Raw genomic sequence first — 27,945 nt, 5'->3', positions numbered from 1 at the left:
GCAATTCCAATTTGTATGTGAAGGCTGAACTTTTTCAAACAATGAGGGAGACCATCTTCGGGTAAGGAAACTAATATTATACACGGTAACTTTCAGCTGCCAGTGCTTCTGACATAAATCAATATTGCGGAAGAGGGAAAGTCGGCATGGCTGAAGAGTATCGGAGATCCACACCAATCCCCCACATATGTTTGGCTGCCTTCCCTCATCGACAACAGTCACTGAAGTCAAGACTGAACATTTTATAGAGGGAATACTGTTATTTTCTCAATTTCCCAGATGAACCTGCATCATGGTCTTTGGCCAATTTCACCTGGTGACCTGTTCATAGGTTCCCCAACATTACACTTGCAACTGGCATCTGCCCCTTTTGGGGAGAGAAGGGAAAATCCAATGCAATGATTCAGTTTTAATGAGTCACTTTTTAATAGTTAATACACAGAACGAACAAATCATCAACAAAAGAGAGGGAGAAAGAAAGAGACGGATACCAAGTTACTGTGATAGAAGTAAAAGCACTTTTACTGTTTAGAGTAGAGGACACTGTAAAAGTGACATATGAAAAGTTAATTTTTGAAAAGACAATTTACATTCATGGTATATAAAATTCATAAATAGTGCAGAGGAATCTGCAAACAATGCTGTAAATTTAGCGACAAGTACATTCCATCAAGAAAGCTTTATTTCACCTTATCCTTTTTTCGCTCTTCCTAAATCCCTTCTCTGCCTCCCCCACCAAACCCATGCCCTTATCGGACAGATAGACACACACATGCACACAAACACACACAAACAACCCTCTCCTGGTCTCTGTGCTTACTGCAGGTAGACACATTGTAAGCATATTTACATAAACCACCAACCAGGCAAACTTTAAGAAAAAAAAAACTAATTTTACAAAGATAAATCAAGATGAAATAATTTTTTAAAAAGAGCTTTTAGTTCTTTTATTCCCTGCCAATACTGTTACTTATCCAGCTTTGAAGAGCTCATAATCCAGACACGACACAGAATATTTTTCAAGCAATAATGTGCGCAATCCACGCGGATGAAATGTCCACTCATACAGAACTGTACTGAGTAAAATATAGCTTATGTTACTAGTCGATAAGTTTATAAAAAAATTATATATAGATAGGTGTTTTGTTCCTGCCACAAATGTTGTTGGTGATTTTTTTTCCAGAACATCTATTGATCAGTGTTGTCACCACATCTGTTTGAAAATATGGGGAGCAATGTAGAATTTTAAAATCTCTGGTAAAGTGGGGTAAAGTCTGCAAAGTCAGGGGAGAGTTATTTTTAATTGTATGACACAAAACAGGTACTTGACATCCTAGTTAGCTCACATCAGATAGTGCTGCTCTGCTTTGTAAATGGTGGTACAAATAGTTCATGACAAATGTTCTGCAGATATATGAACGATGCTCCCTATTGTCTCAGGCACAGAACATTCTTTATGAGCATTGGTGCTCTGTAATCATCTAATAGCTCCAGTAAGTTTAAAAGGTGTAATTTTACACGTTAAAACTCTCATGGCCCTTTTTTTGTTTGCTTCTGCCTCTGTGAAGCACCTTGGCACGTTTTGTTATGCTAAAGGTGCTATATAATTGTAAGTTGTTGTTGGAAGCATGCATTTTGTGTAGAATCACCCTTGCCCTCTATTTGGGTATTTACTGCAACCTTCCACATGACAGCCCTGGGAAGTGGTGGGAAGTGCAGTGGAGAACTGGTAAATCCTATGGGATCCATTTACATGCAGCTGGTGGCCCTGGTGATGGGGGTGTGGGAGTGGGGAAAGCCCAGTTGGATGGAGAAGCAGGTGGGTTTTCGGGCATTCTCTACCACAATCCCATCCAATAGCGATTGGGATCACGGAGGAGAATTCCCCCCATTAAGTCAAATTCAATTTTTATTACATGGGATTCTGAGATCTTTACCAGCGTTTGAATCACAATTCTGCAATTCCATCTGTTTTTCATGAAAGCTGAAAACCAGCAGCTTTAATTATGTGGCCGTTCAGCTTCTACCTCCCTTTAAAAGTGCTTGGATTCTATATGGGCACAGCCACTGGTGGGAGACCAGGCCTCCCTCTATTGGCTGCAGGCTTGTAAACAGGCCAATGGCAATGTCAGTGTTCCTTTATCCTGATAGCAGTGCAGAACCATGAAAATCTGAGGCTGGGATTCTGTTGTCAGGATAAAGGAGCTGGTTTCAGTTATATAAATACAGCAAGCCAGTCCCACGTGGTTACTCTCCATGAGGATCTATGATGTTGAGGCTGGCTCTCCACTCCAAATTCAAAGAGCAGCACAGTTATGCAAATTTTCCAAACCTGGAATCCGTTTAAGCATGAAGATAAAAATGCCTTTGAGACACCCACCAGACAGTTTACAGGGTTGTGTTGCACAGCACTGCAGAATAAATTTTATGTATTTTTTTTAATGAATTCTGATGCCAAATAAGCAGTATATTTTACAACAGACATGAATGCAAGGAATTTGAATATCTTTTAAAATATTAATAACATTTACCAAAATATCTTTGTCTGAAACCTTTTGGGGTGAGGAACCCACCACTGTGCCACATTTATAAAGGGCAGTAGCAGTTACATATGGCACAAGACACTGTGTTATTAATATATAAATATATAAAGCTCAGAAATATATCTGTTACTGCAAGGAGCAAGTCTGAAGCAACATTGATTGGCATGGAGTCAAATGGCCCAAGCACTGGGCGATTTAAGGATAATTCTGAGAAAACAAGAAAATGGCCTAGAAGTCTGTGTTTGAGGTGCTAACACTGGGAGCAGACAGGCACTATGTCATGGCTGTGTCACACAAAATGGCTGCCCTTGCTGGCTAGCATTTTTACAGAGGAATATCCCATTCAGGGGTCTGTGGCATTGATCCTGGTTTTGTCTGGGGGCGCTGCTCCTCTGTACCAACTGCAGTAACCTTCCTTCTGCCGGATGCAGACATAGTGCTTAGCCTGGTGCCCCATGTATCCCTGGTCAGACAACATGTCGGTCCACAGGCACTCGTTCTTCGCGGTCACAAAACATGGCAGATAATAACAAGGTTTGATCTGCGGAATTATGAATTAGAGATGGAGAAACATTAAATAGATTTTACTCGGAGAGAACTCATTGCCTACAGCACCCTTTATTTAAAAATTTTAAATGTAACATTCATGTGTGGAATAGATCGGAAGCATTAATGAGCCTAATAGTTGTGGACACTGGTCTAACATCAGAAAAGATGCAGCCAGTAACACACGGTGCTGCCTGGTGATTATACCTCAATATTCTCCGCTGATCATAAACCAGCTCCCTTGTATTCATTAATTCCTCCCAGCCATCACACTATATGAGTGACTGTTTCTTTACTGTTACTCCATTCTCTCGCACTATAGGTAGAGGTACACTGTACTGGATGGGAGTAGTTAAAGAACCCATTGTGTGAGTCCTGTGTTCATAATGATGTGTATACCTTGCAATTGCAGCCGAACTGGTAGCGATGATTAAGACCTTTGCGTTGTGACAGGGTCAATCTCTCCCATGGTACAATGAAGTTACACACTCCTGTGTAGACTTTCCCATCATAAACTCTACCTGCACATGGACAAAAAAACAGTCATTCCCCAGCATTTGCTCCTAGTATACAACACTATCTTTCCACGCTGCATTTATCAAAGGGAATGCAGTAGAATATATATTAGTTCTGCAAATGGTGAATGTATGTCTAAGTCTATAACTGACTGGGGTGGGTGGGAGGAGGTAGAGGGGAGGTGAAGATAGTTTTACATTTTGATTTTTGGTAACTATGACAATGTAGGTGTGGGAGGGTGGATTGTCCACCTGCCTGCCATGCACTGCTGATCCCAGAGAATATCCCAGGGTCAATCTAATTGATACATTTTTTGGCTATTTTCTCCTGCTCTGGGGAGCTGCGAGTGGGGGGGGGGTGGGGGTGGGGGGGTGGTGTGGAAGCGGAATTTCCTGCTGCTGCAGGATTCTGGCGACTTCAGTAACTTTAAATGGAATTGACAAACTTATGCAACATCCGTTGAGAAGGGCCAGTACATGACTGCAAATCAATCACCTCATAATCAATTGCACTCTCTGGGGTGGATCTTTTCATTTTCAAAATTCCTCTGCCAGTCCTGGCAATGCTTACTGCCTGTGCTTACAGGTGTTTCTGACATCCAACACTGCTATGCCAATGCTGATGGAAAATGTCTTGCATGACACCAGAAGATTGTTAGAGGCAGACCTGCAGGACAGATTCCCACCCAATCCTCTGTCCTCACCCAAAAGTGCAACTTGAGAAGCAAATCCTCCACAAGAACAAAACAGAAAGAAAAAGGCCAGTAAGACCAACAAACCCTGTCTTCATTGATCATTTACTCTTGCCTCCTGCCCTTCTCTCCCCAGAAACACTTCATTGTTTCATGAACTCATTCATACTGTCTGCTTTAGTGGCATTCCCTGGTAACTTGTTCACAGCTCTATTAGTCTTTGAGTGAAATCATTCCGCTTGATTTCCCATCTTACTCAACTCTTTAATGTTTAACTTGTGTTGCATGACATTTAAACTATGTAGTGAATAATTTACCTGGATCAATTTTGTTAATTTCCTTCAGAATCTTCTAAACTGTAATTAAGTTACCTCAAAGTCTCTTTTCCAAAGAACAATGCTAACTTCCACAACCTTTGCTCATAACTTAAATTGCTAATATTTGGAATCATTTTTATTGATCACCTCTTTATTTTTTTCAAGGGCAAAGAATGTATTGGTGCCACCCCAAATGCTGTTTATAGAATCATACAGCACAGAAGGAGGCCAATCGACCCATCGTGCTTGCTCTTTGAAAGAGCTATCCATTTAGTTCCACTCCTCTGTTCTTGGGCCAATTGACTGAGGTCCAGTGCCTTGTGGGATGTCAGTGGTGTTGCTACTTTGCTTAGTCCAGGGGGACTTTCTTCTGTCATGTAACAGGGCACAGGTTGGGTGCCAGGTTCGTGATGGTTTAAATGTGAACCTTCAGTCCTACAGTGCCGTCTATTTGATGGGTTGAAGTCATACATCCCATTTATTTGCACATTCCGGCTTATCCCAGCCCAAGATGATCAAAATGATCTTGTATTAGACTGAGCATTATTGCATAAAGGTACAAGTGTTTTTAGACATACAATGGATAGCAGAATTCTAAATAGATATTAAAAGGCTGGAAGTTGATCAAAATGGACAGTCAACATAAGAATGAGGTTTGGTGCAGCAGAGTGTTTGTAATTGGTGTACCGGCTAAAGATTTATATATAAAGCTCGGTAAAATCTTCCCTGCTTTGAATCCTTGAATACAATATCAGGCTTCTGAAAACCAGACTGAACTCTGGTTGCAACATTCACTAACCTGCTTTATACCAATCAGAATACATGGTGTTAAGAATTGGGATGTCATGTTTGTATGAAGGACTGTGAATTTGACACTTCTACATTATTGTTTACTGTTAGACACTTCCCTGTTAAGGAACTCCCGGGAAGATCACACCCCACCCCGACACCCTGTTTACTGTCTGATACAAGCTGCAGCACCCTCAGATACACAGCCTCACAGACGATGGTTAAACCTAAAACAACATTGTTCTAATATATGAGAGGTTATATTTCAAGCATTGCTCTGGAAATCAGAATATACTCTGTGCTGCACGGTTACTGTGTGAATTTTCCCAACCAGAGCCGCTTACCTGTGATCAGGTACTGCAATTTGTTCACCTGCAGACGGACACCACACAGACTCTCAGCTGCTTCCGTATAGATGTACTGAACCTGTTGCATTTTGCTGAAGCCACGATACATCTACAGAAGAGAGAAATCAATGTAAACAGTGATACAGTCATTTACCTTCGAGGAAAGAACACAGATATAGCAGTAACACACATGGAGAGGCAGGGCTTGGGTTTGTATCAATGATTACATCCACACACAGAGTTACAGTCTCTGCAGTGACATCAAACAGAGACTAAATACCTACTCACAGAGAAGGAGGCAGAGTTAGTTCAGCTGCTGTTTTGCTGTGTGGATAGTTATAGAGGTAACACGGGCAAAAGCCTGGAAACAGGTAATTCCTTGCCAGGGGATTAATTTACCGTAAAGAATTCTAAAGTGTAAGAAAGCAGCTGGAAGACGTGTGATGAGATGGCACTATGCCTGGAGTGGGAGAACACAGGTTCAGCTCTAAATCTGCACAGTGTTCCCATTACCGGTGGTGTCAGAAGACTGGTTGGTTCAACAAAGTAAAGGTATTTTTCTCTGTGCAGTGCACCTGTGTCGCAGTTAGTTGGTACCAATGGGCACCTAATGGCTACAATATGACATATTGGCAACTTTATTACCCATTTTTTAAAATTAGACAGTTGGGCCAGAATCCAGGAAGCTAAAATTGTTTTGTACTTTGCTTTTAAGTCACAAGGTTGAGTTCAAATCCCAGAGCTGCCAGTGAGTTGAATTTAATAACAAAAGACCATCTGAATTAGTTAAAGAAAAATATATTCTACTGAAATTAAGAGTTCCGTTTATTTAAAAGGGATATATTAGAACTTTAATTGGAGGTAAAGAATAAGCTGGAAGACACAAAACTACAACAATTTACAACAGCTCTTTATGTCTTCAATGCCTCGGCAATGAGCCATTTAACCAATGTTGTAAAATGGAGAAATGCTCTATGATATGGTGAGATCTGTTGCTAAAAATGTGCTGCTATATTTAAAACTTGCTACTTTATTTAAAAGAAATTTAAAAATCATATACACGCCACTGGTTTATGATGTGGCAGATTTCGTAACTAATGCAGCACAGGCATCCTTTAAACTGAGCTGTTAAGGGTGGTTTGTTGGAGAAACTAAACCTGGGTCAAACTTACCAATACCTTAGTGATTCTTTTTAAAATGCATGGCTTCAGAGTCTGATGTTACTAAATCCTTTGAGATTACCTGCTCAGAAATGGTGTCAGGTTCTGCCAGACAAATTGACAATCTTTTGGGACTTTTACATTTTCTAAAGGGATCAAATTCAACCCTTTAAGTTAAGTGTAATTTCTTTTACTTGAAAGTTTTTTTCTAAATCTTTTTTGTATGACCGAATAATCCCTGGAGTAATTTCATTCCTACCCTTGAGTGCATGCTAAAGTTGAGTGTTCACCTGTCCTTAGAAACAGATGGGAGGAGAGCAAGAGAGGCCATCCATTTATTCCTGCCACAATGTTGCTGTCAGTCTGTCTGTCCCCATGTGTATCTCCCATCTGTCAAGGAATGGGGTCTTACAAACAGATGCTCTTGATCTATATCTAAGAGTCTATCTGTTACCTCCTGTACTGTACAGAACACTCTGGCTAAAAGGGAACAATTCATTGCCCTTTGGTATTCTGCAGCTGGTGCAATGTAAGCCCTTACACATGTACAGTACGTACCAAGTACAAAGGAATGATTCACTCCCATCTGGTACTGTACAGCGGATGCATCTTGGTGTCCATCTTATTTAGATTCCACTTCTATCTGACAATATGGAAGATTGCCCATTCATGTCCAATCCACAAAATACAGGATAAACCTAACCTGGCCATTTACTGCCCAACCCAGCCGCCTCCCGATCATCAGTAAAGTGATGGAAGGAGTGATTAATAGCATCAAGTGACACCAACTCACCAAGTTATTAAGTGGCACTCACCACAACTACTAGGCTTCAGATCTGATCACAGAATTAATCCAGACATGGGCGCAAAAGAGATCGAAATCTTATTATCTTAAATAGCCAAAAAGAAATTCACTTGAGCATTGGGAGATGGACAGAGTGGCATCATGGTATCAATCTGTGATACCACAGGGTGCCAAACTCTGGTGCCTATGATTCCATTTGGGGTACGTTCCCAATTTTGGCTTCAGCATTATGATGCAGTGAATAGACATAGGCACATGGAGGGAAAGCAAGTCAAGCTTCCATGACTCAGCTTCTGGGGGTTGGTTATAGAGTGACATTGGCTGTGTCACTGGCCCTGCCATCTATTGTTGGAAAACTTCTCTTGATAAGCATGATGCAGTCTTGTAGATTGTCATAGTACATGGTGGTTCTAGTTTGCTCCGCTCCCCACAGCAACAGCTTCTCATTTCCCCCCATCTAAACTCATGGTTGTTCAGTTAGACTGTGGCACAGTTCATTAAGCACTGCACGCTCTGCCATATATGATGCAGGCTATCCTCTTCTCTCTAATTCCCCACATGTTCAGTGTGTAACATTAGCTGAGGCCAGCTAACTATCAGAGAGGTTTTCCCTCACAATGGAAGGAGGGGAAATATAAGATGATGCACTGACTTGTGTTACTATGGATGGGACAATGAAAATCAGCATAACCACTCTTCGAAAAAAATACTTAACAGAAAAATTGTCCTTCTCGTCAAGGAAATTTGTATATTTGTGATAGGAATGGAACATTTTCTAGTCTTTACACCCAATATCAACATCAAGCACTCCCAGGTCAGGTATAGTACAGGTTAGATGCAGAGTGAATCTACCTCTACTTGCCCCAATAACGTGCCTTAACCCCAACGCAGATAATATCTCCAAGTGTGACATTTCCATTTTCTATACCAGCTATCTTTGTGAACTGTTTGAGTCAGATGGCCAATTAGTGCTGGACTTTAGATTGTCTTGTGTTGTGGATTTTCACTCTTAAGAACTGAATTAAGAGTTTCCCAGATTTGTGTCTCTTTCAGCCAACTTTGTATCACTGAGTCGCTACACTCAGATTCTTTATGATATTTAAACAGACTAGGCCTGGTTTAACTCACCTTCATCTGTTTGATGGTGTAGCGCATTGTACCAAAAGGTCCATCCTTCAGCAGCTTCTTCCCAACCACTTTTGCCCGGATAACTAGAAGATAAAGAATGAGTATATCGTCATTCTGTTTTAAAGTACAAGTTTAGAAATTAACAGGAATGATACAAAGTCGGGCTGCTTTAGAATGCTTACAAGTGGGGAACATAAATACTGCATATACAAGCGGGGCGAAATTGCATAGAGCCCCGTTTGGGGAGGTAACACAGCGAGGCGGGAGTTCCTGTGCCAGGCGCGCAAGTCCCGCCCCGCAACCTATATAGGGGTTACCGCCCCCAAGAGCAAGTGGAGTGCAAAATATCGCTCTGAGGCGTGAGAGTGGCGGAAGGACTCCGCGAGGGGCACAGCGCTACGCAGTGGGACATGTAGCGCTGCATTGTAGACAAGGCCCTCCCCTTCATCGCCCGCTGCAGCTTCAGGGGGCGCTACCAAATTTTTGCTCTGGGACGAAAACGGGTTGCTGCTCACGTTGATGATGTCATCAGCGCCGGCACAGCAGAGTGGGGCGTTACTGGCTACCATGGGGCGCTACCAGTTACCGCTGCCGCTAAACTCCCGCAGTATTTTGCTGGAGTCAGTAGCAGCATGGCGCCAGGGTGAAAAGTTGTTTGCACCCCGTTAGCGCTCCCGTGGGCGCGAGCAGGAGGCGCAAACACCCGAATTTCTCCCCCAAGTTATCTTAAAAGATTTTTCATTAAAACTGCAGTCATAGCTCCCTGATGGTTCATTTGGTAAGTTCACTGTCCAGTGTGGAACTAACTGGGACGGTCCCAAGTTTCATCCTTATATAATGTTGAGTTAATTGATCCCAGCCAGGGTGGTAATATGGGCACTACAATAGGCCAGAGCACCCATAGTCTGAGGCAGGGGAATCAAATCGGCTTTCCACTTGTAATGACGGTTTGATGTGTGGACATTGGGTGAGGACTGGACCAGGGTCAGCTCTGATAGCTCCAATGGTTGAATAGAATACAAACATTGATTGTAGGCTCACAGTTGAAGAATGGCCACTTGGCCAAGGTACTGCAGGATGGCCTGCACCTGTGGAAATAACCCCCAGCAAAAGTTCATGCTTTCAGGAGAGGAAGAGAGAAAACTGGGGAAGGGGATTCCCTGAAATGATGATGTCATAAATTGCACATCCTCCTTTGTGAAGTGCCTCACCCATTGGGAAAAGGAGGCACATTGACAGCTTCTGTTAGCGAATCTGCCGACTAAAAGCAGAATTGTCTCTTTAATGGAGTAAAAGTTAAACTATACCAATAGTTACTAATGAGAGGGAATAAAGGATGACTGAAGACATCTCCAAATCTGCCCTTTACTGACAGGGCATTCGCAAAGTCTCCATCTATTTCCAGACAGGCATCTATAAAGCTCCTTCTCAATGTCGGGAGGACATCTATAAAGTGAGGACACACATTTTCTCACAGTGCCCATGTTGCACTTGTAGTTTGAATACATTTGTTTAGCTCTTTCCCTTGGGCTATTTAATTTACTCTCCATCGTTTATTCTTCCTCCCCCTGCTTCCCAATAAGTTTATGGCCTGGAAGCTTAGGACTCCTCAAACCAAGTAAATGTGCGGTGAGGTTATGAATGTCAGTACCAGCTCAATCTAACAGCAGCGTTGTGCCTGTGTTAGCCTTGAGCTCTTTAGTTTGGCTGTAAGCTTTGTTGCAAGAGAAGAGCGTGACTTCCACTGCAGCTTCCCAGTGTTTAGTCTACGGTCCTCTACCCCACCCCCAAACACAAGTGAACTTTTGTTCCATGCCAGCCAACCGGCAATCAAGCATAACGGCAGCATGACGGAGCTAGGGGCAGCACACCAGATGGGGCAAGAATGTGGAAAAACACAGCAGCAATTCATTGTTTTTCATCTTGCTGTAGGGATTTGGCTTAGTTTTTAAGAGCAATTTTAGGTCAATCTGATTATTTTTTTAAACAAACTATAAAGGTGACTAAAGGAAACAAGGTCTGATTGCGCAGCGGATCTGACAAGGTCGCTGCATGGAGATGGCCAGCACGGAAACCTGCTTCAGCACTACTGTTCGTCAGTAATGCTCTGGTGCCTAACATTGCATATTTATGGCCATTTATATTATAGCCCACTGACTGAAGCACTGCTGTAATATAAATGAAAAGCACTGCTGTTTCCCAATGAGCAGAGACCCATCCCAAGATAGGGTTCTCCTGCTCCTCAAGATGCAGCAGTACTTCCAGCAGTGGATATAAATTATTCGGGCTACAGCACGCAGATTACTCATGAAAACAGAACATCGCCCAGAAATGAATGTCACACATACATGAGAATCGGTTTCCCACTGCTCCTGGTGCTGTGGAATCTGCCCATAACGTAAATAGAGCAAATTGCACACAATTGGAAACCTCAGAGAATTACAAAAACCATTTCTGCTTCAGATTAGGTTGTTAGTCAAAGTGCAGCAAGAGCCAGTCAGCTTTCTGTTGTCTCTACCTGCCAAACAAGGAACGTGCGTCTGTTTGTCATCTGGCCTCAGTTGAGAGACAAGATATAGGGCGAGTGATTTTCAAATGCCAGGTGCCCATTTCTGGCCTGAAAGATGGGCGGCCAGCAATTGAAAATCAGGATGCCCTTCAGCCAGCTCATTGATGCCCAAGGCCTGCCTGTTGCAACTTGCAGACGGGCCTGTAAATAGGCAAGCATCCCGCCTACCTAAAACACATGGGAGGCTGCTTATATATTGAAATCAGGGTTGTAGATGCTCTAAAGGGTCCGCTGTTGGCCACTTGTGTTTTTAAGGATGTTGCTTGAGGAATGAATATTGGCCAGGACACCAGGGAGAAGTCCTCTGCTTTTCTTTAATACAGTACCATGGGATCTTTTACATCCACCTGAGCGAGCAGATGGGGCTTCAGTTTAATATCTCATCCGAAAGAGGGCACCTCCAACAGTGCAGCAGTCCCTCAGTACTGCTCTGGAGTGTCAGCCTAGATTGTGTGCTCAAGCCTCAGAAGTGAGATTTGAACCCACAACCTTCTGACTCCGAGGTGAGAGTGCTACCCACTGAGCCACAGCTAATTGTCAGTGATATATGAGCCAGCCTTGTGTCTCATCTACACTGATTCCACCACAATCAAGATCATTTCAAATCCATGTGTGATTTTGTAGGCGGTTTCCTGGGCCGTTGCAAAGCCATAGGCGAACTCGAACAAATTGCAGGAAATAGTTGGTGATGATGAGAAATGAAGCCAGAAAAACTCCAGGAAGAATGCCCATTGTAACTTTGGGCCCAACCGCCCTCCCCTCTCTCTTCTTTTCTGCCCGCGTCATCTTCGCTCTGAGCCACCCTTCTCAGCCAGGTTACTTATGCTCATTTATTTATTTATGTAACTGTGGTATGTGAGCAAAACATTTAATTATTTACTTCAGTGGGTAAGGAAAACTTTATTTATTCATTTGGTTAGTTTTTTCCAGTCAAAAAGCACTTTCTTTGTTGTTTCTGAGCACATTTTTCTCAATCTTCTTTCCAAGCGGTTTCATCAGAAATGTGCACCCCCTTACAACAGCATACTCCCAGCTCCCTGTGAGGAATGGCATGGGACGCCTTACTGTATACCCCGAGCTCCCTGTAAGGAATGGCATGAGACCCCTTACACTATACCCCGAGCTCCCTGTAAGGAATGGCATGGGACCCCTTACACTATACCCTCAGCTCCCTGTGAGGAATGGCATAGGACCCCTTACACTATACCCCGAGCTCCCTGTAAGGAATGGCATGGGACCCCTTACACTATACCCCCAGCTCCCTGTGAGGAATGGCATGGGACCCCTTACAGTATACCCCAGCTCCCTGTGAGGAATGACATGGGACCCCTTACAGTATACCCCAGCTCCCTGTGAGGAATGGCATGGGACCCCTTACAGTATACCCCAGCTCCCTGTGAGGAATGGCATGGGGTACTATGAGTAAATATAAAAGACAAATGCCCTTGTCATTTGTAGAAAATGGAGAATTGTATAAGGCTGTTACAGAGCACTAGTGGCTGAAGATGCAAGCTCAAAAAATGTACCTTTTTGGTACAGTGTGAAATTTGTATTATTAGTTCTTTTGAGAGGCTGAAACTGAGCCGCCAGCCCCCTACTAAATTCAATTCTTTCAAAGGCTAATAAGCTTCATAACCTCATGCTGGTGTGGTGTTGAACAAACTTTCAGAAGTGCCTTGAGGCCTATTTACATCCTCTTCACTAATAAGCAAGGTTCCCTGTGGTTCCTCTAGTTACCAGGACACAGTGCTATTAACTCCCTACTGGAAGCATGTCTGCTATTTACCCGATCAGTAATTTGCCTTTATTGGCACCCTCTCTGTGCTTGCGCTCTCTCTTTCTCCTGCCTGCTCGCTCTGAAAGGCTATATATGGTAAGGGTGTATGAGCATACTGCCCTTTGCTAAAGCTGTATTTTAAATAATTTGGCCCAATTCCATTAGCTGGTGCCTGGGTCTAGATAAACAGTGAATTTAGAACTTTTTACAGCAATAAACAGTTTTATTATGTCTATCACTTGATCTTATTTCCATTCCCAGAGCAGCATGAGAGAGGATTTCCATGCTTGCAGTCAAAGCCCTGCAGTTTTGATGGCGAAGTATTAAATCAGTTTAGCAGCAGGTAACTGGTGGATGCTTCTGAATGCAGCTGAGCTTCATATATCAATCTAATTACCTACCTCAGGCCACATTATTTTAAAACTAGGAATTAGTGTAAATTACAAACACATGCAGATTAATGTAAAGAAAGTTCGTTCTGTGGAAGACTTTGAGCAATGAAAACTGTGTCCGAAGCTCCTGTGGGTGAAGTTTACATGGACAGGAATTTCAATTACAAGAAGTAAATTAACGGCCAATTTGCCTGGGCCTTGCGACCCGGGCACCGAATATTCCCAGGTGCAAAGGTCAGTAAAAAGGAGCACTGCCCCTGTAATCCTGCCCCAGGATGTTCAAGGTTTTGCTGGGAGGAGGATGTGCAGCGCCCCGCCTGCACCCAAAGTAGATGCAGGCTAGCTGGAGCCATTTAAATACGGTGGAAGTGGACATTCTGTGGCTCACCACCACCTTCGCAAGGGCAATTAGGGATGGGCAATAAATGCCAGCCTTGCCAGCGACGCCCAGGTAGGCCTGAGCCATGAAAGGTCAGCGACCTGAAACGTTAACTCTGTTTCTCTCTCCACAGATGCTGTCTGACCTGCTGAGTGCTTCCAGCATTTTCAGCTTTTATTCCTGATTTTCTAGGCTCTATTGCTGGTGTTAGGCCTTGCTAGGAGATACAAGTGGGCCCTTTAAATAGTATAGGACAGGAAAAGAAGGTGATTCTTGGGCTGGGCAGCTGCAGTGCACTTCTGGTGTGCTGCACGGGTTTACACTCGGCTGGGGGGAGGAAAATGCTTTGCTTTTTAAAGTATATTTGTATCTTGAAGTGGGACTGACAGCTATTTGTTTCAGTAGGCAAAGTTGACTTTTAGTTATATAAAGACACGATCTAATTTGAATTGAAAAGCACAATTTTTCGTGTGAAATGGTATCGCACAGTGCATTTGCCACACTGTTGTATTCACACTGCCACTGCCAGAGGGCAATGAGCTCCCTTTAAAAACTGGTGTCTCGGAGCGAATGGCTGGCCTTCTTGCATGGAGTTTACAAGATAGATTTAGATGAAGAAAACCCTTCAGCCCATTTGATCTCATCCTTTCAGGACACCAATTCTACCATTTCACATTACAGCATTTAGCTGTTTCTTAAAGAAATCCAGTGTTCTGTCCTCCATCAGCCTTCCTATAAGTGTCAGTGTATTGTGGGTGTCACTGTGAAGCATCTACTCCATGTTTATTACTTTGATGTCGGCCTCACTGGGGAAAAGTAAGGAAGTTCAGGTCCCAAGTGGTCTCACTAGGGACAACATATTTGGTCGGTCCATTTATGCACGTGAATTTAGGAGGCCTGCTTGTGGCAGGCCACTTCACGGACAGCCTCAAGTTCATATGCAACTAACAATGGTAGAAAGTAAAATCTGATTGTTTACTTCCAACAGTCTTTTGCCTCAACATCCAACCAATCTGATTGATAATGACAGCATGGAATTGAGAAGGAGGCAAGGTCCATTAAATATTTAATAAAATCATTCAGTGTTACTGCAATGGGGTTAATGGGAACTTGTTTTATACATATTAAAAATGCCAAAATGTTCTGTCGGGCATTTAATCCTGACTTTTATGTCAGGGATATTGCTTTACAATTAGCCTCCAAATGCATGCACACGTATGACAGCTTGTTCCCTCTAGCCATTTCAGATTATAACTAATCACAGTGTCATAGTATTTACAGGCGGCCCTCTGAAAGAGCAAGCCACTTCTCTGCCCTTTCCCATACCCTTTTATATTTTTTTTTTACAAAAATATGCTCACTTCCCTTTTAAAAGCTATTAGGGATTTTGCTTTCTCCAGTTTCTGGTAGAGAATTCCATGTCCTAATAACACTCTGCATCAAAACAAATTCTAAATCCTTTTGGTGATAAGTTTATGCCCTCTAGTTACCGACTCACTTACTGATGGACATAGTGGGGGCGATAGCGAATTGGCAGCACATTTTACACCCTGTCTAATGTTCTTATCCAATGTAAAAGAAAATCCGGCAGGATGTAAAAGGGGCTGCCAACTCACTATCACCCATTTTGTGCTTTTGCTGAAGATCAATTTGAACATGGCAGAGCAGGAGTGAAGAGAAGGTGGGACCTTTCTTGACGAGGTCTGTGCGGTATCACTCCTGCCAATCCTATCATAGACAGATGTGTCCGACAGGTAGGTTGGCAAGGATAAAGTCAAGGATATGTTAGTTCCTTTGCCACCTGACACAGACCCAATCTGGCAGCTTTGTCCTTCTGACTTTGGTTAGTTCAATCACTTGTGGCACTACGAAACCACTCTCAGTTGTGGATAATGAAGTGCCCCACAAATGAGTGTTCTGAGCCCTTGCTTCTTTCATTGTTTCCCAAAGTGATGTTTGACGGGGAGAAGTACTGAATTGTCAGTTACGAGTGGGGGAGGGGGCTAGTAGATAGTGAGCAGCAGGAACTTTCCTTGGCCTTGTTTGGCTTGGGGCCATAAGACTTCATGGGGTCTGGAGTCAATGTTGAGAACTTTATGGGCCAAGCCCAACTGTGCCCTCACTACTGGTGAGTCTGTCCTGCAGATGGAACAGGACATGCAGAGGGCTGGTGATGGAGAATCTCGGATATTGGCTGATAGATATGACTCTGTGCGTACAGCAATAGCTGTTGTTTGACTAGTCTTTGGGAAGCTCTCTCAACTTGAACAGCAGATGTCAGTGAGGAGGAATTTGCAGAGCTATCTGCGCTGAGATTGCCTGAGTTTTATCCTGATCCGAGCCTGGGTCATTGCCAATAGGTCCATCCGATATTTCTCTTATGGTTCTATCGCGATTGTTTCTCAGTTCAGGGGCCATTAAGGGTCAATATTGTGGTGCTGACCAGGTAGGGGTTGCAAGCCCCTTCCCTGACCGACATTAATGAACCAGTTTGTGTGATATTTCCATGGTCCCAGCAGCTCAGGATTCTGCACAACATTTGATTATTTTTATCTCTTATTCTTATAACCTTCACCACTCTGAAATAGATGTGCTGCTGTACATGATATAATATGTTGGACTAAGTGCTAGCCTTCAGATCTGTACTGTACATGAAAGGGTGACAGCTGCCTCCCTTAATACAGACTCCGTTTAATGCTTTGATCTGCTTTTAGAACTGGTAATGATTAAAAAGGCATCACCACCACCTTTGGGAGCTTGGTACAGGCCCAGCTCCTGGAATAGCCCCGTGATAAAACTCCTTTACGGTTGCAAAGCAGGGTGACGTTCTTTTCCTCTCTCATTTTCTCCGTTCTCCTCTCCTTGTTGGGTTATTGTTCTACAGCCATTAGCTACACTCCCAACACCTCAACCAAAGGACCATCAATCATGCATGATATTTGACGGCAAGTTTAGGCAGGCTAATTAACTGTGCAGGACATCACAGCTGGGCCTAATCCTGGCCTCAGCCAACACTAACACAGAAATATTTCCAGCAAGGATGGCTCAATAACCATCAAATGTGGGAAGCCTAAATGATTTCCTTTGCACTTGTTGTGGCACCTGTATTGCCATCCTGTATAAGACCAGCTCTCAGCAGAGACTGAGGATCGAACTCATGTCCTTCCTGAACTGTATGGCTCAGAGATTACTCTAGCTCTGACTCACCTTAAGCGTGCAGGGTCAGTTTATAACCAGTGTTTATCATGTTGGCATGGATGGATCAGTTCATTGCATATATACAAAGTCAACACAAGAGTTTTCCGAAGAATCTTTCTCCAACTATGATGGTCCTTTAAAGAGGACAAAGCTCTATGTTTCCTCCCTCTTAAGCATATTTATTAAATAATACTTGCTTCTTCTCTACCTCTCCTTATGTTTACCCTTTTTAAGAATTAAATAAAAACAGTGACGCTGGGATCACGTTCACTGCAGAACTCCACTGCTGACCCCACCAGTTTCGGGGGTTCAGAGGAGGGGTCTGTAGGAGTGCAGCTTCACTGTTGTGGGTGTATCTGCTGCACCCACCCTGACTGAAGGCTCATGAAACATGGGTGGAAGTTGGCTCCTCCGCCATGAATCATGGTTCTAAGGGCCACTTTAAAAATTAAAGAAATAAATCCCCCCGGCAGGAGGCCTGAAAATTCACCCATTAATCTATTGCCAACAGAATGTGATTTTATTTAAAGACAAATCTTCAGACTCACCAGCTGCTGCCACAGAGAGGCTGAGATCATGACAGACTACCTTTTATTCTGTACCTTACCGCAGCAGTGTGAGGGAGATTGGGAACTCCAAGCGGTGGGTGGAGTTGGATGTGGAACTGAACGTGTGTGTTGATGTTGCAACAACCTGTGCCACTCAACTGAGATAGCCTTTATAATGGTAGAGTTGGCCTGTTATCATTCCACATGATCAAAAATAAGCACTATTTAACCAGCTGCTGGATCGAACAGAAGAGCTAAATAAATAGTGGTGTTCCAGCCAGCATTAGGAACATACAGCCCTGCCCTCATTTTGTAGTCACCCTGGTGTGATAGGTATTTGACGTTCCCAGCTCACACCATGACTATGCAGGAGTCAGCACTGAGGTGTGCACTATCACACATCACTTTCGCTGCTGCAGCTGAGGTACAATGGGCCACTGTATATTTTTTAAACTGATAGGGGCTGTAGCTATTTGGCACTACACTCACCACCTGCCTGGCTGGATTTCAAAATACATACTTACAGTGATCTCATCTGCATGAGGGATAGAGAGATTAGTGTGGCATTTCCTGCTGAGGGGCATACTTCACATTTAGTGCCCAAGCTTCCCATGGTTCATTTAGGCCAGACAAATAAACAAGGCACAATGGGCTGAGTGCCAGAACGCAAATGTGTCTGTTCCACTTGGTCACCTGAACAACCTTGAGCTTCAGGAGATTCTGTTCAATCTGTAAAAGCGATTTGATCTTGCTTCAGCCTTAAAATTCAAGTGACCGGTGTGAAGAGTCACGTCTGGGTCGGAGGGAAAAGTGTAACTGAAAATAAACCAGCGGAGAATGTGTCCAAGCACGCTGTCCAAGCAGCCCAGGCATGGGTCTTCACCACTCCCTCCGTTCCATTTATTGTAGGGAGTTCAGGTAGTTAGTCCAGGCTTCCTCATTTTGCCCCATATTCCACTGCAATCCAGCCTGTACTTTCCAATACAAGGGACTGAGGGTTGTTAGACATGACAGAATGCATCAGAGTGATAGGGCACTGATTCTTGGCCACGCATGCCAATGTGATGTGGCAGGGCAGCCAGGGGATGTGATGCACTTTCCCAGTGGAAAGAGGAGGGAGGAGAAAACTGAATTTCTCTCATTCCTTATTGGTCTACTGGGTGGAATTGGTGAGGCTTGGGAGAGGGGGAGGGAGGAGGAGCAGGAGGATTTTAACCCAGCCTGTCCAATGGGAATGGGGTGTGGGCCCCTTTAAAACGAAGCGCTCAGCCTTCCTGCCCCGCTGAAATCCACCATCTCAACTGCTCACTGCAGTTCAGGGGCACAGGCGCCTACTGGAAGCTGACAGGAGCGTCATCAATATATGCGAATAGGAGTCCCATTCCATCAACCCCGACTGGATTGTAACTCGGGCCTGAGCGAGGAAGTCACCGTGGCTTTCTCATCAGGTGACGGTGGGTCGGAAGCTGCCGGGAGGACGAAGAGGTCCTCCAAAGTGGAAATCTTTCCTTTGTGGGGACAGGAAGAGCAGGAGTGCACCTCTGGGTCTCACAAAGAAAGTCAGGTCTCCCTTCCCCCAGACCCCCCCCCCCCCGGCCAAACTCCCACCCTCTGCGACTTGAAGGTGGCACTCCCTTTGGTGCCAGCTGGCGGCATCTGACCACCCGAACTGGGAGTTAAAATTGACCCCCAATTGGTACCTGCACACTCTCAGTCATTGAATCAGATGAGAGGGGCAGTTAATCATTTACACCTCAGTTTGTTGAAAGGGATGTGCTTGCAATGGTTGGGTCCTGCTCGAATATACAGTATTGCAGTCCCTATCAGTAATGGTGCTCTAAGCAACACAGTTTGAACTGCCGAGAATGAACACACTGACCTAGTGGATCAGCTTTGCTAAGGGCGATGATGTAACTGCCAGCCACAACACTGCACATTGTGTTACAGAGCTGGGTGCAGACGGGGTCACTCAGCACCCCATGTCCTACCGGCTCTGTCGCTTCACAAGGCACTTTGGGGGCAGGATTCCCCTGCAGTGTACTTCCCATTAGCGCCTCCGGGGATGCTAACGGGGCGTGAAAGTGTTTTCATCTGGGAGGGGGGGGGGGTGGGGGGACAGGGGTCTAGCAGAATCGCAAAACCAGCAGCGCCCCGCCCCCGCTGGTAGTGCCCTGGGCCGCTGCGCCTCCAGCGATGATGTCATCGCCCTGTGCGCCGGCGTCTTTTAGCCCCGCGACGACCTGTTTTTGCCACGTGGCAGAAATTGGGCAGCGCCCCGAGAGGCTGCCACGGGCGACGTCAGCGGCAGCCTCGTGGGTCGCAAACCTGGCTGCACTCCGCTCATGGGGCGAAATTTAAAGAGGAGGTGCACAGCGCCAATCCTATTTTGTGACCAGTGGTTGTGAGGTGCACAGTTGAGGCTTAGTTCAGCTGGGTAAAACCTGCACATGCTCCCACCTGTGCTCTTCCTCCTGTGCTGTGATTTTTCTTCACATCCGCCAGCCCCATTTCTTCTGTATAGCAAATTAACTGTACACAGTAATTGGCCGCCAGGGCTAGTTACTAAGCCAAGCCAGTCAGGAGAAGGGGTAGTTACTGACAGGAATACGTGGAGAATGGGAGAGTAACAAACTAGAATTTGTGGAGTTCCCGATGGGACATATTGACAAAAGATCATGCAGCACCGAACATCATTTATTAATAACATTATCAGGACTTCATAAAAGCCCGACCACACCGAGTTGTTTCTTTGAAGGAAACAACAATGCTGCAGAGTAGGAAAAACTAACTAGCTGCATAGTCTTGAGCAGTAAAAGTTTACCGTCATCTATGTGGTGAATGCCAGAAAGCTGCAGTGTGCAGGTCATTGTGGGGGAGCAGAACATATCACTTTAAGCACCAAAACCAACTGCACCAAGACCGGCTACATCAAAACCGACTGCACCAAAACCGGTTGCTCCGAAACTCACTGTAATCAGCAAACATTGTGGGATGGTTGCCATATTGGGTTTCAGCTTGTAGGAGCCAATAGTCAGCTGCGGAAATTCACTTGCCGCTTCTGTTGGACAAAATGGAGTCTTGCAGCAGTGCCATCCTCACCAGAGCTGCACATTCTCGCTCAGGGTATGAAGATTTGCTTGTCGCTCAGTTGGTAGCAGCCTCGCCTCTGAAGGCTGTGGGCTCAAGTCCCACTCCCAACGATTTGAGTACAAAAATCTAGGATGAGATGTTAAACCGAGGCCCCATCTGCTTTCTCAGGTGGATGTAAGAGATCCCAGGGCACTATTTAAAAGAGCTGGGGAGTTATCCCTGGGGTCCTGACCAATATTTATCCCTCAACCAACATCAGTAAAACAGATTATCTGGTCATTATCACATTGCTGTTTGTGGGAGCTTGCTGTGCCAAGTTTCCTGCATTGCAACAGTGACTACACTTCAAAAGAAAAGCTGTAAAGCATTTTGGAATGTCCTGGGGTTATAAAAGGCGCTATATTAATGCAAGTCTTTCTCCTTTCTTTCAGTCACAAAAATGATGCAAATAAGGGAGGCTATTTGCTCATCTTAGCTCAGAATTTAAAAAACTTACAGTCCCTTCTCTAACTGTTACTTGAATGAGTCGAAAATATTCACCAACACTACAATACCCAAAAGAATATGGCATGTAGAAGGTCTTCCTGACATCTATTCTAAACTTTCCTTTCACCAGTTTATTTAACCAGATGCTGGTTTCCTATTAACACAGTCCCTTTAATATTTTCTACAATATTTCATTTTTGTGGACACAATTAGTGAGTCAACGTTGGTGAGAAGGGCTTACTCTCATTTTCAAAAATGTAACTTTAACACGAGAGAGTTCCCACGTTCTGGTGGGTCCTCACTAACCATCATTCTGATAGAAAGTTGTCCTCAGCAACATTTTTCTTCGATTAAAAACAAAGAAATCTGTAGGGACAGGGTCCTTATCCTAACAATAGTATCAGTAATCCAGTTTTTTGTGGCACACAAGTCTATCGCTGGAATAGGAAGCTGGATTTAGTAATGTAAGCCCAGGGGTGATGGAGAGTGGTCTTCCGGAATCCAAACTAAAATAGCAGCAGTGTAAGAGCAGAATGAGTGTTTTCCAGCTCCGGGAGTCTGCCTCCTTCAATTCCTGTCTCGTGAAGTGGCTCTGATTTGGTTTTCTTTGATCTCTTTTTGTTTGATCTCAAGTCTTTTCTTTCATTTTACAGTTCCTCTTCATTCCAGTCCTCGATCTGTCTCAGTTATCTCTGGAGATCTAGTTACCTGAATCCCAGACCAGGAAAGATGGCCTTTCACTGCCACTAAATGTACTGCTGTAGAGCACACATGGCATATCACTGATTACAGCTTTTTGCCAAATCTACTTTCTCACGTCCACTCATACTGCATACCCCAAACTTCAAACAAAATCTATTATTTTAATTAAATGAAGAGGATTATTTTAAGTAATTGGGAGCTCCTTTTCTTCTGCCACTGGGGAAGTGAAAGGATTTAATACCAGAAGGCAGCCGGCAAACTACTTTTAATACATTTTGTAGTGGCATTGTCAACATCACAATTTGACAATACGGCTTGCTTGGCAGTACTGACATTGGTCACCGAGCTTGCTGTATACTTTGGTGTTTCTGTAACTGTTCACACCCCACCCCTTCAGTAGAACAGCAGTGGTTCCACTGTGTTGTTTCATTAAGAATATTCAGCGATTTTATTTCTAGTTAGCTTTAACAAAAAGTGTTCCATATATGCAGGGGAGGCTCATTACTAACTTTCTGATTTGAAACACAGATAGAATAATGTGCAGCTGGAGTATTTGTGTAACACAGAGGGCATCGCATGGATCAGAGAGCACCTGTGACGCAGAGGGCAAGGCACCGGCCAAATTGTGTTCCACGGCAGGAATACATCATGTTACACAGTGATCTATAAGGCTCAGACAATATCATAAACTATGGGAATGAAGCATAAATTTGTTAATGTTATCTTAACCTGAGCTGTGTTGAACCTTTGAAACTCACTCAACCTGTAGTGTTCCATATGTAATGTTTTGAAATTTAATTCCAGAAAGGGGTAAACTTTGTTAAATAATATGATAATGTTGCTCAGACACCTCCTGCTTTTGCTCTTCAGTGCAGAGAAATGGCCAATCAAATTATACTTTTACAGAAAATAAAATCAAAATGTTTTGAAATTGGTGATCAGTCTATACAGGTACTACTATGGGAACTCGGTCTTTGTGTAGAAGTTCTGTCTAGTCATAGAACAGTTAAAGCGGACTATTAACTGGTTTGCTAAACTTTGTCCTGCCTGCCTTTATATAGATACATGCTCCAGTCTCCCAACCTCCAAAAATTGCAATCCACCTCAAATCACTTGTTATAAACCCCTCCGCTCCTCTCCCTCCTTCCCGCCCTGCACAGGTTTCATTGGGGCGGTACGTTAGTGGGTATTTAGGAGTGTGAACTATTCTGCTACTGACAGAGGTCATTCAGAATGTTCTGGGGTTTCATGGGTGAGGGAGCAGATGTGGACTCCAACATAGTCAGGCACATGGAAGACCCCCCTCCCCCCTTCAGTCACATCAGGGAGGAGGTCTGATGAGCGATCCTTTCATACTTTTCCCATCCACAACGGCTCCATAATCTATTTTTAACCAGCTTTGGCTTCTCGCAACTGTTTCTTTCTTAATTGTTCATGAGCGTGCCACAAAAGGTTTTATATTTAAGAAAGTGTGCTGGGGGGAGGGGAGGGGGGAGAGGGGCTGATAATTGGCTTAACAAACATCACTGTTCAAAACTCTGTCATTGTTAACTCTTTTGGTAACATGAGCTTACATTCCACTTTGAAAAAACGGCCCTTTGGATGGCTGGATTTATGTTTGAGGTCTTGACTCGCCCGCTCCCTCTGAGCAAAGACTGTACATGAGTAATGAGAGAAGCATGAAAATATCTAATACACGTGTAAATGGTCTGTTGTTGCTCTGCAGTACCCACTGTCGCTGGAACCAGATGAATTAAAAATCTAACAGCAGCTTGTTGGAGCTCCAACACATGACATGGAGGATTATAAGACCTGGTCTCAAGCCCGCGAGCTCACCGAGAGCTTAGCCTCAGTCACAATGCTGCAGCAAGGTGGTCAGCAGAGGCTAGGCACGTCCTAGTGATGGGAGGAGGAGTACCGTGTTCTCCAGGAGAGCTCTTATCCATGAGAATATCATTCCACTTCTGCCGTCGACAGGAGAGCCTCACCGCTTGCTGTTGATGGGAGGTGTACCACGCCTCTGCTCTGGCTGAGAGGAGTATCGGGTATCTAATGGTGCTGAGCAGCCACCTCAGTGCAGTGTTGGCACAGATCTATGGCACAAGGTGGGTTGGAAATAGTGAGGGGACAAAATCCCCAAAACAAAAGATCAGCAAAAAGTTACCAAGATATTGAAAGAGGAATTATTCCTGTTTTGTGGAGGAGAGGGCCAAGAATAATTGTTGTCATTCATCGCAATGACTTGTGCAGTCACAAAACAGTGGATAATGATATGCTTTTGAAGGTGGTTTTACGTTGCTGAAGAGTCCTCAGCATGGTATCCTTCTTATCAACGGGCAGAGGCACAAACTCCTCGCGTCAACAGCAGCCATATGAGCCCTGATTTTAATTCAGGGTGAGTGAGGTGTGGGCTGGATTGGGAGGGAAACTACCTCAGACACCTCATGGTGAGGTCCAGCCCATTTTAACATCCTAGCCTCATTTACATTTCTCTGCACTGTCTCCCACATGGGGCCGACGGGAATGACTGTAGAATCAGAGGACGGGAGTGGAAGATCGGCAGGAGACCGAAGTCGCCTAGAAACCAAGGGAAAAATCCCCGGCAGGGTAAATGTGAATGGGGCTGCCCATGGTGACTGCAGCCCGAGAAGGGGGAAGGGAAAGTCTGAGGGAGAGGAGGCCCAAGGTTTCCTGCTCCTTCTGGGCCACAAGCAGCCTTAAGAAAATGTAAAAATGATCAGTGCCATGCAGGTCTCCCGATCCTCGGAGTTAAAATTGTGTCTTGGTGCCGATGACATCAACGGGCCGTGACATTCTCATTTTAATTAGGCCTCCACTCCTTTGTGACAGTCGGGCTTCTCAGGCCTGATTTCAGGTTAAGTTAAGATGGTGGCAAGCAGGAATGTGGCACCCCACTTCCATCTTAACACCCTGCTTACATAGTTTCCACTAGGCGTGGGGTGGTCAAAATGCCCCCTGTGATATTTCCTCAGCACTGACAGGTGCAGTAGTCTCACCATTTATGCCACTCTATTATAAATGACCTGATCTCTGGAGACTGAACAGCCTCGAAGATGCACATTTTCAGGTGCCTAATGAGCTGCTGTTGACAACAATAATAAGCTGCATTTATATAACGAAATTAACATAGAAAAACATCTCAAGGAGCATCACAGAAATGTTGAGCCTGCATTTTTATTTAATTAATTCTTGGGCTGTGGGCATCACTGGAAAGGTTGGCTTTGATTGCCCATCCCTAGTTGCCCTGAGAAGGTGGTGGTGAGCCGCCTTCTTGAACCGCTGCAATCTGTGCGGTGAAGGAACTCACACAGTGCTGTTGGGGAGGGGGTTCCAGGATTTTGACCCAGTGACAATGAAGGAATGGCGACATAGGGACAAGTCGGGATGGTCCACGACTTGGAGGGGAACTTGGAGGTGATGGATCTGCACCTACTGCCCTTGTCCTTCTAGGTGTTGGAAGTCCCAGGTTTGGGATGTGCTGCTGAAGATTCTTGGCGTGTTGCTACGATGCATCCTGTAGATAGCAGACATTGCAGCCACAGTACACCAGTGAGTGAGGGGGGGGGGGGGGGGGGGGCGGTGGATGTTGGGGTAGAGCCTGGTGCACAGAGGTGCATGTTCTATGTGGGTTTCAACCCCCTAGAACAAAGCATCTGAGTGTGTTTAATGGTTCTCTCTTCTCACCAGAACGAGACCTACGGCTCCTATGAATTAGGTTCTTTCACATTCCTGAATTAGTGATGGGAATAACCTTCCTGTGCTGTGCCCCACGTACAGAAGTGCATTTTTATTTACCTTCGTGCTCGGGGTCTTGAGATTTACCAGCCTATTTAAAAATATATCGGCTGATTTGCAGCAGCACTCTGCGTTCGAACATTAATACATGAAGTCACTGAGTGACGGGGTACTGGTCCCCTTCAAGTTCCCAATTTCAGATTTTGCTGTTGTTGGGGCAAGGTCAGTTGCTTCCCCGCAGTTAGAAAGAGAGAGAGGGACAAAATAAAATCTGAGATAACAGTCCCCAGACTGCTTTCGAATACAGGATTAGTGGAAGCTTGCGAGCAGCTCACATGAGTTTATCGGTTGTGTAATAAGGGCAAGCCAAAGATGACTAGGAAGAAAATACTGTGATTCAATACTTGTGAATATTTGATTTTTCTGATCGTGGGACTAGGAAGAAGAACTTGAATTTATATAGTGCTTTATCATGTCCTCAGAACCATTGACTTACTTCCAAAGTGCAGTCAATTAGCTTTGTAGAGTAACACAGCAGCCAAGTTGCAAGTAGCAAGATCCCAGAAACAGCAAATGAGATGAATGATCAGTTAATATTGTTTTTAGGGGTGTTCAGGAGAAGAATGTTGGTCAGATACCAAGAGAACTCCCTGCAGCTCTTCAAATAGGCCAAAGATCGATTACATCTGCCTGAACCACCTGAACAGGCAGATTAACTAATTACCTTCCCGCATCCAACAAAGAGACTTAAGCATTAGTAACTTCCCTGTACCATATCCTGCTGGAATCACTTTTGTGTCTTGCAAAGCAAGTAGCAGCTCTTAACCCTGTGGCTGATGCTGCTGAATTTCAGAGCATGAACTGTTTGTTGTTTACTGAGTTTGAGTAACCCATCCCATGATCAATTGACATTTGCCAATTCCAGGTTTAGATCCTCTCTTTATTGATTAAGATTTCTGTGCTTTTTCTTGTTCTGTTTCATACCCAAGCCACAAGTGCACGGTGGGTGTGATACAGTGCGGTTACAAAGCTTACAGCAGCATGGAAGTGAAAGCTTTCTGAAAAGTACTATTTCAAATTTGTTTTAAACTGCTTCAGTACACAGCAGAGGGCTGCATCTGACTGTTCAAATCTTATTGAAGACTATTTGCTTTCTTCCTGAAGCTTTTAGTTCTACACAGGACAGGAAAGAGCTCTGCAATTACACTATCGACATGGGGCCATTGAGCCAATTAGAGAAATAGTTTGTATCTTGAGCGTGATTGTTCCAGAACATTCCACTCTACAGAGTTCAAATGTGCAGCCCTGAAACGTGTCAAAGAGAAACTTTACCTGTTTGGCACAGAGATTGGCAGGGTGGCTGCTTTCAGGTGGTAAATGTTTAAGAAGATAGTAACCCCCCCCCTATCTCTCAGCTGTAAATTTACTCAGGGTTTAAATCAAAGTGATCATCGCGAGTGTCACACACTAAGATGACACAAGAGAAATCTCACAACGCATCATCGAAAAAGGAACAGAAAAGTTGATCTTTTTACTTAGTCTAACATCAGCCCATTCAGAGTACTGTACATTTTATTATGGTTCACAGAGCTATCAGAGATTAAAATGGTTAACATATTTTACAACAGATTTAGGATTTATCCAAGGATCATGGCTGAGTATAGAATGGGAATCAGCAAGGAAGGTAAAATGTAATATTGAAAAAGGAAAGTGGTGAAAGACACGTTAAGTTGACCTCGACTACAGTGGAAGCTGCTGTGGGATGCTAGAGCTTTCATTTGAGGTGATGATTAAAAAGTAGTTATTCTAGTCAAGACTATATTTTCCGATAGGCACCCACAGTGCGACCACTCTCTACCCCAACGCTCGCCCCCTGCCCCCATAAATAAAAAGAGATGCTCCTTACCTATGTCAGAGCTGCAGAAAGCATCCTGGGGATGGTTTGGCATGCAAGTGCATGCCTCCGTTAGCTCATTGAGTTGCATAATGCTCAGAGCCAGCAGCAGGCTCAAAGCTGCTGTGATAGAAATCGCCATTCTCTCTGAAAGGCTCTCTTTTTTTGAAGTGAGATGCTTTAATAATCGAGGTTTTCAGGAACCAAGCAAAAATAAGGGAGACAATCTATACTATTTTGTTCGAATATTCTAGGTGATGACTGTTCTTTCTCTTTCTCCTTCTTCCTCTCTCTCTCTCCTGCTGAATGAGA

The 27,945-nt window shown here is 44.2% G+C and overlaps 2 protein-coding genes across 2 annotated transcripts in view; one reads left to right on the top strand and one right to left on the bottom strand.

Annotated features, from left to right (window-relative positions):
• LOC139280760 (synapsin-3-like) overlaps positions 1 to 27,945 on the top strand; it is a 291,283-nt gene that overhangs the window by 194,573 nt on the left and 68,765 nt on the right. The window lies entirely within an intron of this gene.
• On the bottom strand, positions 496 to 27,937 carry LOC139280765 (metalloproteinase inhibitor 3). The gene is made up of 5 exons (XM_070900443.1): positions 27,646 to 27,937; positions 8,843 to 8,925; positions 5,747 to 5,858; positions 3,489 to 3,610; positions 496 to 3,084 (listed from the first exon to the last, which is right to left on the bottom strand). The coding sequence occupies exons 1-5, from the start codon at positions 27,773 to 27,775 to the stop codon at positions 2,887 to 2,889; spliced, it is 645 nt and encodes a 214-aa protein (XP_070756544.1). The 5' UTR covers positions 27,776 to 27,937; the 3' UTR covers positions 496 to 2,886.

The sequence above is a fragment of the Pristiophorus japonicus genome, chromosome 15 (assembly GCF_044704955.1).
Source record: "Pristiophorus japonicus isolate sPriJap1 chromosome 15, sPriJap1.hap1, whole genome shotgun sequence".
Taxonomy (NCBI): domain Eukaryota; kingdom Metazoa; phylum Chordata; class Chondrichthyes; family Pristiophoridae; genus Pristiophorus; species Pristiophorus japonicus.
This window is presented reverse-complemented; position numbering and strand designations above follow the sequence as displayed.

Bases quoted from the DNA above. Each gene is read 5' to 3' on its own strand.
- LOC139280765 (XM_070900443.1), bottom strand. From the start codon at position 27,775: ATGGCGATTTCTATCACAGCAGCTTTGAGCCTGCTGCTGGCTCTGAGC. The intron at 8,926-27,645 runs GTAAGGAGCATC...TTTATCTTCTAG, and splicing joins TTTCTGCAGCTCTGACATAG to TTATCCGGGCAAAAGTGGTT. The intron at 3,611-5,746 runs GTAAGCGGCTCT...GTCCATGTGCAG, and splicing joins ATTGCAGTACCTGATCACAG to GTAGAGTTTATGATGGGAAA.